At 35.6% G+C, this 13594-nt stretch overlaps 1 protein-coding gene across 1 annotated transcript; it reads left to right on the forward strand.

The window, feature by feature from the left end:
* Positions 1–5168: 5168 nt before the first annotated feature.
* On the forward strand, positions 5169–10464 carry LOC144963373 (uncharacterized). Its single transcript, XM_078897337.1, has 4 exons — positions 5169–5226; positions 5549–5637; positions 6080–6164; positions 7330–10464. Exons 1-4 carry the CDS (start codon positions 5170–5172, stop codon positions 9304–9306), a joined length of 2208 nt encoding a protein of 735 aa, XP_078753463.1. The 5' UTR covers position 5169; the 3' UTR covers positions 9307–10464.
* Positions 10465–13594: the final 3130 nt, after the last annotated feature.

Raw genomic sequence — 13594 nt, forward strand, 5'->3', positions numbered from 1 at the left:
GAAGGCCAACGGTCGAAACGTCGCTTGTTTTTTGTTGTTCCCTTATATATGAGTCACATTTACTCCCTTTATCTTTCTCTCCATCTTATTGGCTCATTTAGACACCACGAGATTTTGCCTCATTACTTCCCTACTTTTTTTTGTGTGGACAAATTAGAGAAATAATTGATTTAAGTAGATTTGGCATGTTAACAACTGCGCGGTTGCTTCATTAAGACCCGCAATACACAACAGACTAAGGTTTATTTATAGAAAATGAAACAAATATATAATATAATATGTATCGACATTACTTATCTAGCTCCTATTCAAGTAACCCAAATTGATTTAGGATTATTATTGTTGTCATGGAAACACATACTTTCAAACCAAGGCGAAAAGTTGTCCAGTACAACAATGATAAATCAGGCCCATAATTATTGCGTTCGGTTATCAGACCTGCTAATATGCGCACCTAGATATTTATACGTAGGGGTGAATAACATTGATTAGGGAAGAAGGGACCCTTAAATAAATAAATAAATAAATAAATAAATAGTGCCGAAAATGGAGCGCTAATTCAGAGCACTCAATTGTTTAAAGCTGGAAGAAATAAAATAACCAAGATCTTGTTTCAAGTCACAATTAAAGTAAGTAAAAGGAGTAAACGTGTGTGTATATATGTGTGTGTGTGTGTGTGGGGGGGGGGGGGTTGGCCGAAAATAAGAAGAAAGTGTTTTGTGACAATGTTCGATAGAAGCCAAAGTAAATAATTAGTTACATGTTACATGTTACATGTTATAAAGACACAGAAGGGGCGGGGGGGGGGGGGGGGGGGGGGGGGGGGGGAGGAAGAGGAATCTCCATATGCTTGGTTGGGGATTTCCTGCTGGTTTTTTTTTTTTTTTTTGTCGTCTGATTCATAGACTGGATGGACAGCCAGGTGATTTTCTGCCTGGCCAAGGTCAGAGAGGAATGAACTTCTCTATCCATCAGATTATGACCCGAGGTTCACTTATTTACAGGTCTGGTAACCCAAAATGTTGTTGTAATTGAGATAAATACTCTCGAACAAACGCAAAATATTGTTCATTACAACAATGTTAAAACTAGCCATTAATTGCGTTCGGTTATCAGACCTGCAAATAGATCTGAGCTCTTCGGATTTACGAATGCTATTTCAAGATAAAATAAGTTGAAAAATGTATTCATAAAGCATCTATCAACTGCAGCGCATTGCTGGAAAATCAAAGGTTTTGCTTAAATTTATGCTGTATTTAAGTCGTGTGCTTCATACTCTTCGCAAGCCTTCAGCCCAAAGTGTACTTATTTGCAAGTCCGATAACCTATATTGTTATGGGCCGATGTCTGAAAATCGAACGGAATTAAGTCTGGGTACATGTTCTAAAAGTGGCGTAGCTATACAGGATGTCCATATATATATATATATATATATATATATATATATATATATATATATATATATATATATATATATATATATATATATAAATGGATTCACTCACTTACATGGCCGAAACACATGTTTCTGTGGCTTCCACCCACGTCTTCAGTGGAAGCCACAGAAACATGTGTTTCGGCCATATAAGTGAGTGAATCCATTTATATTTTATATTAGCTCTAACCAACATTATCGAGCACTCTCGTACCTACAAGTACCCACCAACTAGTGCGGGGCGGTCCTTGGCAAGCTTAAGGACCACGGTCCTACGGTCCTTGGGAAATGAAGACCGCAAGGACCGGTCTCTAGACCGGTCCGTTCATTCTTGAACCGTTAAAGACCGCTACACGATGAAAACCGTGGCCTACAGGAGTAAAACACACGGAGTAGTCACACTCATTTCAAATTGTAACCTAATTAGAGAAGAGGGGTGATGCCTTCTTTATTTGCTCACCGTACTTCATTGTTACTTCGATAATTTAATAAAATTTGAAATTTATCCCCATTAACGGAGATAATGGCATCGCCCAAGGCGTTGATCGAGTTGTTCGTGGCGTTGATACACACACGCAACTCCTACCCCCCCCCTCCCCCCCCCCCCCCACACACACACATTAGAGGGCAGCGAGCATTGAAGAGTAAGAGAGAGACGTGAAGTTATAATAAGAGGGGTGGATGAGGTGATAAAGGGGTCGATGGTGACTTTTCGCCAGATCTAACAAACTCAGCTACCCATTCATTGCTGAGTAGACAGGGATTCAGAAAAAAATCGACTGCACCCGGGATCGATCTCTGGCCCTTTGCGTATAAAGAGAGTGCTCTATCAACTGAGCTATCGGGGTCCCCAAATATTATATTGGACCTTTTAAAAATACAGACGTTATAACTGTTTTTTTTGGACGGAAGAAACTAATGAAACTCATATTACTTGATTAGTTAAAACACCAAACGAAATTTTAATATTATTGTATTATTTTAAATGACAACAATGCGATAGAAAGGAGTGGCGACAAGAGATGGACAAAAGAAAACAAAAAATCAGACTTGCAACTTGCTAGGTTCGACACACACACACACACACACACACACACATCTTTAGTAGTCACATACATTTCAAACAATAACCCATTAGAGAAGAGGGGTCATGCCTTCATCATAGATCATTGTCATTGCGATCATTATGGTGTAGTAAATTTTGAAATTTACCCCGTATAATGGAATCGTCCAAGGCGTGCGCCTCCTGTTCCCCCCATCTCACACACGAAAGGGCGGTTTGCGGAGTGGAGGGAGGTGGTCGTCTGCCTCTATGGTCGTCTGTGTCGTTTATTGTATGGCAAAGGGGGGTGGGTGCGATTAATTAAGTGGGATGGGTGGTGATTGGTGGAAGATAGGCAAAGGACCGAGGCAACGAATCGCTGGGGAAGTAGTATGGCGCGAGACCGTTGAAAGGTGATAAGAAGTGAGGACCGCCGGCGGTCTTCCTCTTTGGGACTGGACCACGGTTCACAGCTAAAAGACCGTGGGACCGGTCCTCGGTCCGGTCCTCAGCGCGGCACTACCACCAACCCATATATATATATATATATATATATATATATATATATATATATATATATATATATATTACTAAATACTACGTTAGGTAGCCATTTGGGACACCTAACTCAGGTTTTCATAAGGTTTGTGCATTAGGTCACCCATTTTTCGGGCGACCTAACTCAAACGCTTTCATCTTTCATACTCATGATGCAATGCCTATAAATAGCCCTGCATTGCTTTGGTCTGTGTCTTTACTTTCTATATTTCAATTTTTAAAGAATTCCAATCACTAAATAAAGATATATCAGTGTTTAATCAAGTTCGTAGTTATGTCACCCATTGTGTAAATGTCACTTGCGTGACCCAGGCTAAAACACATGATATCTCACATGTCCGGATATATATCAAGGCGATTTCAATGCTAGAATTTTTTTTTCAACCCAATTGATTTTTTGGGAAACAAATCCAAGACCAGAAATTTGACGAAGTAAGTTTTCTGGTCTCAACCCCAAGATATACATTTTTACATCCAGCTTACGGAATGGCATCGCGATTTTCTATTTTACGACAATTGACCGAATTTTTTATTTTACGACAATCTAAGACCCAAAACGAAAACACTATGGGGAAAGAAGGAAAATGAAAGTAGCACAGAATTTGCGGTTTTCGACATGGAATTCTCCATTCTTGTCACCAGTAGACTGTCTGTCAGTCCGTTTGTTGACAAGTAATTTATCAGTTTAATTCCATCATTTAGTAATTGCAACATGGCGGCATTGACTAGAAGCAAACGTTTGGTTGAACTTGGCATTCAACGAATGTTAATGTTGGATCCAGACAAAAAGGTAAGAGAACAGTAAGAGTAAGAGTAAGACTATGACTAAGACTAAGAGACTAACTCTATCTAGACGTCTAGATTATAATTATACGTATACTTATACTCATGCTTTTTCTAGAACTTAATTAAGATTTAGATTTATCTAGATGAATGATAATGTAGACCAATTCTCAGTCACTGTACTCTAGTCTAGTCTCAAAGGTTAGATAGAGGCGCGAGGAGAAGGCAATGTTTGTTTTTTTTCGTTGCCAGTTTTGTTTGTCACAGATAATAATAATATGAGAGGCAAAGTGTCACAAAGTCACAAAAGACAGCAAACAAACGAATAATAATAATAATAGATGACTCAAGACTAAAGATTTTTATGTGTATATATTATAGTCTCTATACTCTAGGTTTGTTGTAGGCTCTATGATGACTATGCACATTTACTACTCATTCTCATACTTTTATTATGACATGTACGTTATTCATCGTCCGCATAGATCAAAGCTTGGATAACTTGGAAACAAAAACCAACTTTAAAGTTTTGTGCATGTCAATCAAGATAAACATAAGTTAGAGGAGGGGCATTTTGATTCTTAATTTTGTACTTAATTAATTAATCCTAAACTTTTATTCTCTTCCACAAAAGATGCTGAGCAAGAAATGCCCTCCAGTTCTTCATCTCCCGTTCCCTCTGCTGACAGAGATATTGACCCAGATGTAAGATTGAAGAAAAACATTGTTTCTTTTTTTAAGCAAATTCTAGGCCTACTGTTTTAAGATAAAATATATTTTTATGTTTGTTTTAAAAGCTTCTCAAATACTTTTATACTTGAGTATTTAATATTTATTCATTTATCATTTTTTGATGCTGTCTCTGTGTATGTTAATGTTAGATGCCTCAACCCCGTTTTTAAAAAAACAACTTATTTTCTCACACATGAAATGCTATAATAATGCAATGCTTATTACTCATAAAGCCAGTGCTATTGAACATGTTATGCTACTCAGTCTTACGATTAGAATTATTAGTTACACATTGTGAAAATAATTATTTTAAAAATAAAAGTTGTTACGATTAGTGACTGTCCTAGTTCTTTACAGAAACTCAGCTGAGGCTTCTCCCTATTCTCTCACTTAATGGTGCATCATTTCCTAGGTCTAATGCTATGTCGCATTGAAACCTATTTTCTAAACAAATCTAACCATATTTAAATAGAGCATTACCTGTAATATCAGATCACTTTGAAGGCACCATTACATTTCCATTTCTACATTTGAATCAATCAAAAACTTAATTTCTTTTATATCAACAGTTTGTTCCAGCACCACCATCTCAAACAAGTAGTGAGGATGAGGGGAAGAAATGCTTTCCAAATTGCCAGCTTTGAGGTTCAAAGAAAAGATCCTAAATTGGAATCAGGTACCTAATAAGACAGATCATTAATTGAAAAGCATATCTTCATCTCTCTGCCCTCTTCTTTAACATGTCATTTGTTCTGCATTATAGCTCCTTACTTAATCAAACATCTGTGCTTGTATTATGGATGATCACCTTGTACTGTTGCATCCGCTTAGCAAATTTCAGGCTTAGAGTTAGAGATACATCCAAAAACATTTTGATGGAGAATAAATAGTCTTGCGGTTAAATACTGCTTTAAACATGTCAAATCTTAATAAGCTGTGTAAGCAAATTTCTATGAAAAATCTGTCTGATGTGAACAATCTTTATTTTGCATTCTCAGGATCCAATGCTGATTGACAATGCTGAAAGTAATCATTGCGAATCTGAAATTGTTGAATTTCATTCTGATGGATTAGTCGACAATATAAGGTAGGAAAAACCACTATGAGATACATGATCCTATTTACATAAATGATAATTATAAGCAGTCATTGATCGCTGTCTCCCCTAAGATCTAAAGACACAACCAATCTTTATATAATTTCTTAAAGTCACATAAAATACAACATACAAAGCACATATAATAAGGTTGAGAACAGGGTGGAACATAAAAAATGCTGTCTAATATGATTGATTTATTTCTTAAAAATTATAATTTTTTAAGTCAAACTCTGGTATATGTTAGTGTCCTCTGTTAAAATATTCCATGTTTAATAATAATAATAGGATATAACTCTTGATTTTTATCTTGATCATGATTGGAGCAACTAGGTATCTACTTATGCTATTTAATCTAATTTTTACGAATTATATTTATTATTGATTACTACTATTTTACATCAAATTTCTAATAAAAAGAATATGTTTTTAGGCCTGATGAAAAGTTACCAAATCCACAAGAAGTCCGTCTTGAACCATCCCAACTGAATGAAAATAGGAATGAAAGCAGTAATAAGGTTAGTCTTATTACTTTATTTGACGAATTGACTTTAGCGGAAGGATAAACGTCTGTTTTGATTATGTAACATCAGAGGAACAATTTGAGTAGATCGGGTCTATATCTCCAATTTTTTTAATGTCTGCTTGGCAAGGTACATTTATGGTGCATTGCTTTACTAGCAGCATAAGTGTCAGGTGTACAAGGTGTTAATTAGGATTGGAGGTTAGAGTTGTGATTTTATTAAGAGTCATTAACTGAAATTTGTATAAAGAAGACTGACAGCTGGTCCAGCCAAACTGTATAGATACATTAAATCCAAGTCTTTGGAGATGTTCTGTATTTAAACATAGAATATGTCCTACGAACAGTCTTTGTCTCATGGTTTCAGGGATCGGGTTACATGTATGCACTATATTCAGTAACATCAATGTCAATCACTTAAATTTACACAAATTCACATTTTTGAATGTCTCTTCATGGTTAATGGTTTTAAGTTAAAATAACTATAATATAGTACACAGTGTTGATTGAAATAATTGTCCAGTGTGATGAAAGCCCATGTAGTATAAAAGATGGATCAGATTTGAATTATAGTCCCCTAGTTATAGAATTATAGTGGCCGAGTGGTTAAGGCATTGCACTGTGTGCCGCAAGGACCTGAGTTCGAGCCCCGCTTCAGGCACTTTCGTTTTTTTTCATTGAGCAAGATTATTAACCCCCAATTTGCTCACTTGGACAACATAGGTGATTCCTGTTGTCATCAGACATCTTGTTTGATGAGTTATCTATATTCCTTTGTGGAATGTCTAGGCGACGATATCTTATGATGTCGTGGCGAAAAAGGCATAATTAAAAAAAAAAATTAATAACAAAAATTTAATTAGAAATTAGTGTGCAATTGTAAGAGGATTGAGATTCTGGGAGTCGAGCGTTTAGAAAGTGGCCATTATAAATTTTGGTAGTTATTGGAAGATGGTTAGATTTCAATAAGTATGTTTTTCTTTTTTTTAACCTACCTTCATAAATATCTGAACATCAACACTCCTCTATCTAATTTATTTAATAGACATTATTTTTAAAAGGTGATTTGTCCTCAAGGATATTTTTTTCAAGCATTTATGAAATCACTGCTTATGGCATTATCATCTGGGCAATGAACTTTTCTTTGATTTACATTTCAGAAACCAAAACGAATGTGTAAGTTTTGTGATGAATTTCAAACCCATCTCACTCGTCATATAAAAAGAAAACACAGTACAGAGGAGGAGGTGATTTCTGCTTTGAAACTACCGAGCAAAGAGCAAAACAGAATGTTTGATACCATGAAAAAAAGCGGCATTTTTAAAGCAAATGCAGAAATTCATCGCAAAGATAAGCAAGCAACTTTAATAAGGGAGAGACGCCAAGGCAATGCTGATACAGTAATGTGTTCTGGCTGCTTAGGCTTTTTTGATGGCAAAAATATCTTTCGTCACAAAGAAAAGTGTTCTCGAGTGATGTCTTTGCAAGCTGACACAATTAAAATGACTTCTTTGTCAGGCTGTGCAAAAGACATAGGTGTTGATGTTGAGTTTAAGACCAATGTCATTGATAGGTTTAGAAAAGATGATGTTGGAGAGATTTGCAGAACAGATTTAGTTGTATTGTTGCTTGGGAAAAAACAATGGGCAAGATCAGTAAAAAAGGAAAGATCCGTTATAATGGGTGAGATGAGACTGTTTGCCAACTTAATTTATTTATTACGAGCAGAGTCCGAAAATAAAAATGCCTCGGGACTAGATGTGTTGGACTACAAACAATTCAATGTACTTGAAAAGGTTGTCATCAAATTTTGTGACAAAGATGATGGCCAAAAGGCCGGTTTGAAAGTGAGAATCGGATTTGTTCTAAAGAAGGCAGTCAACGTCATGAAAGGGTACTTTGTTATGAAAGGTGTATTTGACAAAGAGCAAGATTTGAGCAGATTTATGGATGTCCTCAATCTGAATTGGAGCTTTATCTTTTATTCAGCTCAAGTAGAATGTGAATTAAAACGGGGTGGTCTTCGTAAACCAGCAGCCATGCCATTGGAAGAAGATATTTCAACTTTCAGAAAATACTTGTTGCAGGAAATGGTAAATGGGATGGCTCAATTTGGTATCTGGGATAAACAGACTTTTATTTTCATGAGGAATATAATTTTGTCAAGGATAACCATGTTTAATGCTCGAAGAGGTGGTGAGCCAAGTAGGCTTACTTTAGCTGAGTGGAGAGATGCCATCACAGGTGCTTGGATCGATCCAAATTTAATTATGGATGTTGACGATCCAATGGAAAAATATTTGATCCATAATCTGAAACTGGCCTACCAAGCTGGCAAAGGTAATAGAAAACTTGTTCCTGTTTTGTTCCCAATGGACACAATAGAGCCTATAACAAAACTTCTAAGTGAGAGGATAAATTGTAATGTTTCTATTGAAAATACATATTTGTTTCCCAACACTGGTCAATCAACTGACCATGCCAGTGGATACCATTGCCTTCAGTCTGTTGTAAAACGTTGTCCTGGACTGAAGCAGCCTCACCTCCTGATTGCTGATAAGTTTAGACATAGAGTTTCCACCATGTTTGCTCAATTAGACATTCCAGAAGAACAAAGGACCATTTTTTATCGTCACATGGGACACTCTGAATCTGTCAATAGAAATGTGTACCAGTGTCCATTGGCAGTGACAGAAATCACAAAAGTGGGGAATTTCTTGTTGAACTCAGTAGATGATACACCACAGCCTCAAAGAGTTTCACATGAAGAAGGGGAAATCAGCAACTCAGATATTTGTTCTACATTACCTCAACAACATGAACTGTCCAGCTATCTTTCTGAGCAAGCAACAGTTAATGAACAAAATGTACAGCTTGCTGGAAACAGAAGCAAAAAATTACCAGACGTTACTCAACGTCAATATACAAAATGGTCTGATCACGAGTCCGATATTGTAAACTCTTACTTCAAGAAATATATCACAGATACCTCAAATAAAGGATGTCTTCCCAGCAAAAGAGATGTACTTGAATTTTTATCAAAATACAAAGTTCTTGAAGGTTATGAAAATAAGGCAACTTTGGTAAGAAACAAAGTCTTCAACGAGAAAAAGAAGTTCAGAAGTTTCTGTTCATAGCATAAATATGATACAAGACATAAGATGGGTGACAGGTGTATTAATTCTTGTTTTTGGTGCTCATACATATATAATATACAAGCTGGGATCACCCTTCCCCTGTTGGATGTAACAGTGTAAACATTTTCTGTAAATTTAAGTGTGTTGATATTTGTCTTTTTTCTTTAAATTGCTGGTCTTGAATTAAATTTCTAGGCCTTGAATTTTAAAATTGTTTTTAGTGATAACCTGTAATCATCTAAAAGTTGACAGGATATCTAGTCAAATGTCTAAAATATTTCGCTTTGTCTTTCACAAAATTAAGAGTGGAAAACTGTTCAATATTTATAATGTTTGTTACAAGAATGATTGCATTGAAAATATTGAAAGTAACCACCATCTGGTAGGTATCGACTGCCTCATTATACTGTAAGACATACGTGCAGTCAACATGCTAAAGATGATGGCATCTGTGTTTTTGAGTTGATTTGATGAACAAATTCACCTTTTTAAAAAATAAAATAAAATCATCCAGATGTTTTATCAAAACAAAAATTCATACAAAGCACATTTATTTTATGTCGATTGTAAACACCATGCAATGTTGGTGATGATGGGTTCAATGGTTTGGGAGCCTTTTATGTATGATAAGGAAAAGTCAGATTTTCCAAATACATGGCAGATATCAAGTAACATTGCAAATCGTGTATTTTTGGTGTATGATTTCATGAAGTGAAGTGTTTATGGTACAAATATGCATTAAGTGACCCAATGGGTGACATAAATCATTTATTTTTAGTGTATGATTTCATCAACTCTTGTTTATGTTACAAATGTGTATTAAGTGACCCATTGGGTGACATAAATCATGTATTTTTGGTGTATAATTTCATTAAATGTTTATGGTACAAATATGCATTAAGTGACCCAATGGGTGACATAAATCATGTATTTTTGGTGTATAATTTCATTAAATGTTTATGGTACAAATATGCATTAAGTGACCCATTGGGTGACATAAATCATGTATTTTTGGTGTATAATTTCATCAAACTCTTGTTCATGGGTAACATCACGTATTTTTAAAATATATGTTTATCTCATATTGGTTTTTAATAAATTTTTATTTTAAAATCAAAGTCGTTACCGTCATCATTTGTTTAATAAATGTGCTTATCTCTGTCCGTTTATACTTCTACTTCTATCGTTTGTGTTGGGTACTTGTCTGGATAGAATTTTTTTTATGCTTACACATGTAGGTAGACTACATTTAATTTTCTATCAACCTAAGACACGTGTGTTATTTACTGTTCGAATGCTGGTTAAATCACGTGTTAATTGGTTGGTGCTTTGAACAATCCTACTGGGATGGGGTTCCCGACCTCCCATAGTGGGCAGAGAGGTACTTACTGTGTCTTCTACCCCCCTATATCTGTTTTCCAATTGCTTTCTGTTTTTGTCTTGGAATGAGATGCTTAGTTTTGTCCTGACCTTGGCTGGGAGGGAAACCGTCGATTGTATAGTCATAGTTTTGGGAGATGATATTTTTTTCCTTGTATATCTTCTCCCTTTTGTACTGTTATTTTTTTTTTAATCTTTAACATATTTGTAAACATTTGAGTGTATCCCTCTTTGTGGGATCTTGTACTGGTGTCTGGATAAGACTTAGGTGATCTCAATCTAAGTACACTGATAGTATGTTCTTGGAATCTACATTTATTGTTCTCTATTTGAACCATTCCCATTTGCCCTATTTTTTCCTTAAGTCCTTTTAATTGTACATCTAGAATGTTTTTACTATCCAATTTTCTTCCTTTTTACTGGCGCTGATATAACCTAAATGTGTTGCAAGCGCCGTAAAACCCTTTAAAACAAGCAAAGACATAAACAATCAAAAAACACCAAATATTGTTATGGGTAACCTAACTCACATTTTTATTGGAGTTCCTAACGTGGGAAATATACCATTGCAATTTGTGGGCTGCCTAAGTAAGTGAAAACAGTTAGTAAAAGTTAGGTCATCCAGTTAATTTTGTATCTCTTTTACTTTGTATAATTTTTACGCACATTTTCCTGGAACTATTCATTGTTTCATTTTAACATGTTTAGTGCCCCTGTTTGGCCGAACTTGTCTTTAATAAAGAATATATAGCTGGGTGACCTAAGTGATGTTTATACAATGGGCTACCAAATGTAGTAAATAGAATTATATATATATATATATATATATATATATATATATATATATACACACACACACAATATTCATTTCATATAAAACCTATTGGGTGTCCCCTTCGTACTAATACTCATACAATACCTGAGTCGAGTGGTGTAATGTATGCAAATTAAAGTATATTCAAAGACACAACACAATGAAGGTGTGCGGATAGATGGTAAAATTGTTAACGATATGAAAATATGCTCGCATACATACACACACACACACATATATATACACACACATACACATACACACACACACTCATACACACACATATATATATATATATATATATATATATATATATATATATATATATATATATATATTCTCGCAAAGGGATTGAAGAAATGACGAGAGATAAGATAGATAGCTAGATATAGATAGATGATAGAGAGAGAGAGAGAGAGAGAGAGAGAGAGAGAGAGAGGGAGTGCATGTCAATTTAAACGGATAACAGCAGACAATCAATTTATTGTTTTGTGACGGTCTATCCCCCGTCACATGACTGGTTTTTACAGCCAAATTCTAACAAAACGCTTTTTATTTTTCTTCTTTTTGGCCAGAAAAAAAATTACCTCAAATATGGAGTCTCTGAAAACACTTCCTCTCTTAAAAAGTTCTCACATCTGAGACACTGAAGTCTTGGGTTTGTGCATATATATGCAGGTCTGATAACCGAATGCAATTATGGGGCTGATTTAACATTGTTATAATGGACAATGTTTTACGTCGGTTTGAGAGTATATAATGAGACCATAACAATTTGGGTTATCAGACCTGCAAATAGGTACACGTTGGTTTGAGCCTTTTTAACAATTTGAGGGTCATTTTTATCGATCGAAATTTGAATTAAAAGTTTTCTGGCCAAAATGATAGAACTATGTTTTGTCCGACGTGCACTTATTTGCAGGTCTGGTAACCCAATTCCTTATGGATTCATTGTTGTAATGGAAATCTCAAAAAAAAAAATGACCAAACTATTGTCCATTACAACAATGTTAAACTAGACCCATAAGAGGGTTTGGATGTCAGACCTGCATATATTTATGTTTACGTCGGTTTTGTCAGATTATGGCAGTATAGAATATATAACACATTTTACTTCGTTGTACAGTAAATATTCATTATACCGTCACATTAATTGAAATATACACAAATTTGACGATATAAAGAGTTGTGTAGTAAAGATCACAAATTCAACACAGTTTCATAATAGATTGATGGCATAGTAAGAAAGGGGGGGGGGTGGGTTCGATTTATGGGGATTTTACTGCAATTGCTTTTGTCATTCCCACCTGATAAGCTGCTGATCGTTAGGCCGTTCTTTCTTTATCACTAGCACTATCAATATCAGTCAGTCATCAGCAGTCAGACCCTAATATAACTAAGGTAAATTTACGTCGATGTAATTTTAGACACCGACTGACTTAGATAAAGACTGCTTCAGGCGAATCACAATGAATCTAGTTCTCGAATCCCGCTGGTGGTGAGGTCGTTGGCTTAGTCAAGACAGTATTAAATCAATCATCAGATTGATTAAGTTATACAAAAGTACGCAGTTGAGATGAGGGTTTCGATGATTGTTCAGCTGGTAGAGCACTCGCTTCACACCGGGGGGTGTTGAGATCGATCCCGAGTGAAGTCGAGGTTTTGTTTTTGTTCTGTTTTTTTCTCACTCTCCCCCCCCCCCCCCCCACCCTCCTTCCCACCCAGCAGTGATTGGGTAGCTGGGTCTATTAGATCTGTTTCATTCGTGCTGATTTGTTGATAAAAGGGAAACTCTAAACGTCCATTTTATCTGTTTTCGTCACATTATTATTTATTTCTTCGAGCTTCGAGCAGCAACATTTACATTATGTTCTATCCAAAGGGTAGCAAGCAATTTCTCTAGTCCGTTTGACGATATGGAAAAAAAGTGAGCTTTTATATAGCACTTAATGTGGTCAAAGTGCTTTACAAAGGGTCTCTGATCAACAGCAACATTTAACAAGTAAAACGAGATATGACGCCTGTTATGCGATATTACATTTTCTTCCCGACAGAGACAACGCTGTTAACGGCTAGGTTCTCATTTTACACCTG

The sequence above is a fragment of the Berghia stephanieae genome, chromosome 1 (assembly GCF_034508935.2).
Source record: "Berghia stephanieae isolate SIO BIC M18660-M18661 chromosome 1, UCSD_Bste_1.3, whole genome shotgun sequence".
NCBI lineage: Eukaryota > Metazoa > Mollusca > Gastropoda > Nudibranchia > Aeolidiidae > Berghia > Berghia stephanieae.

Coding starts and splice junctions, on each gene's coding strand:
- LOC144963373 (XM_078897337.1), top strand. CDS start 5,170: ATGCTTTCCAAATTGCCAGCTTTGAGGTTCAAAGAAAAGATCCTAAAT. Junction 5,638..6,079: donor GGATTAGTCGACAATATAAG/GTAGGAAAAACC, acceptor ATATGTTTTTAG/GCCTGATGAAAAGTTACCAA. Junction 6,165..7,329: donor GGAATGAAAGCAGTAATAAG/GTTAGTCTTATT, acceptor TTTACATTTCAG/AAACCAAAACGAATGTGTAA.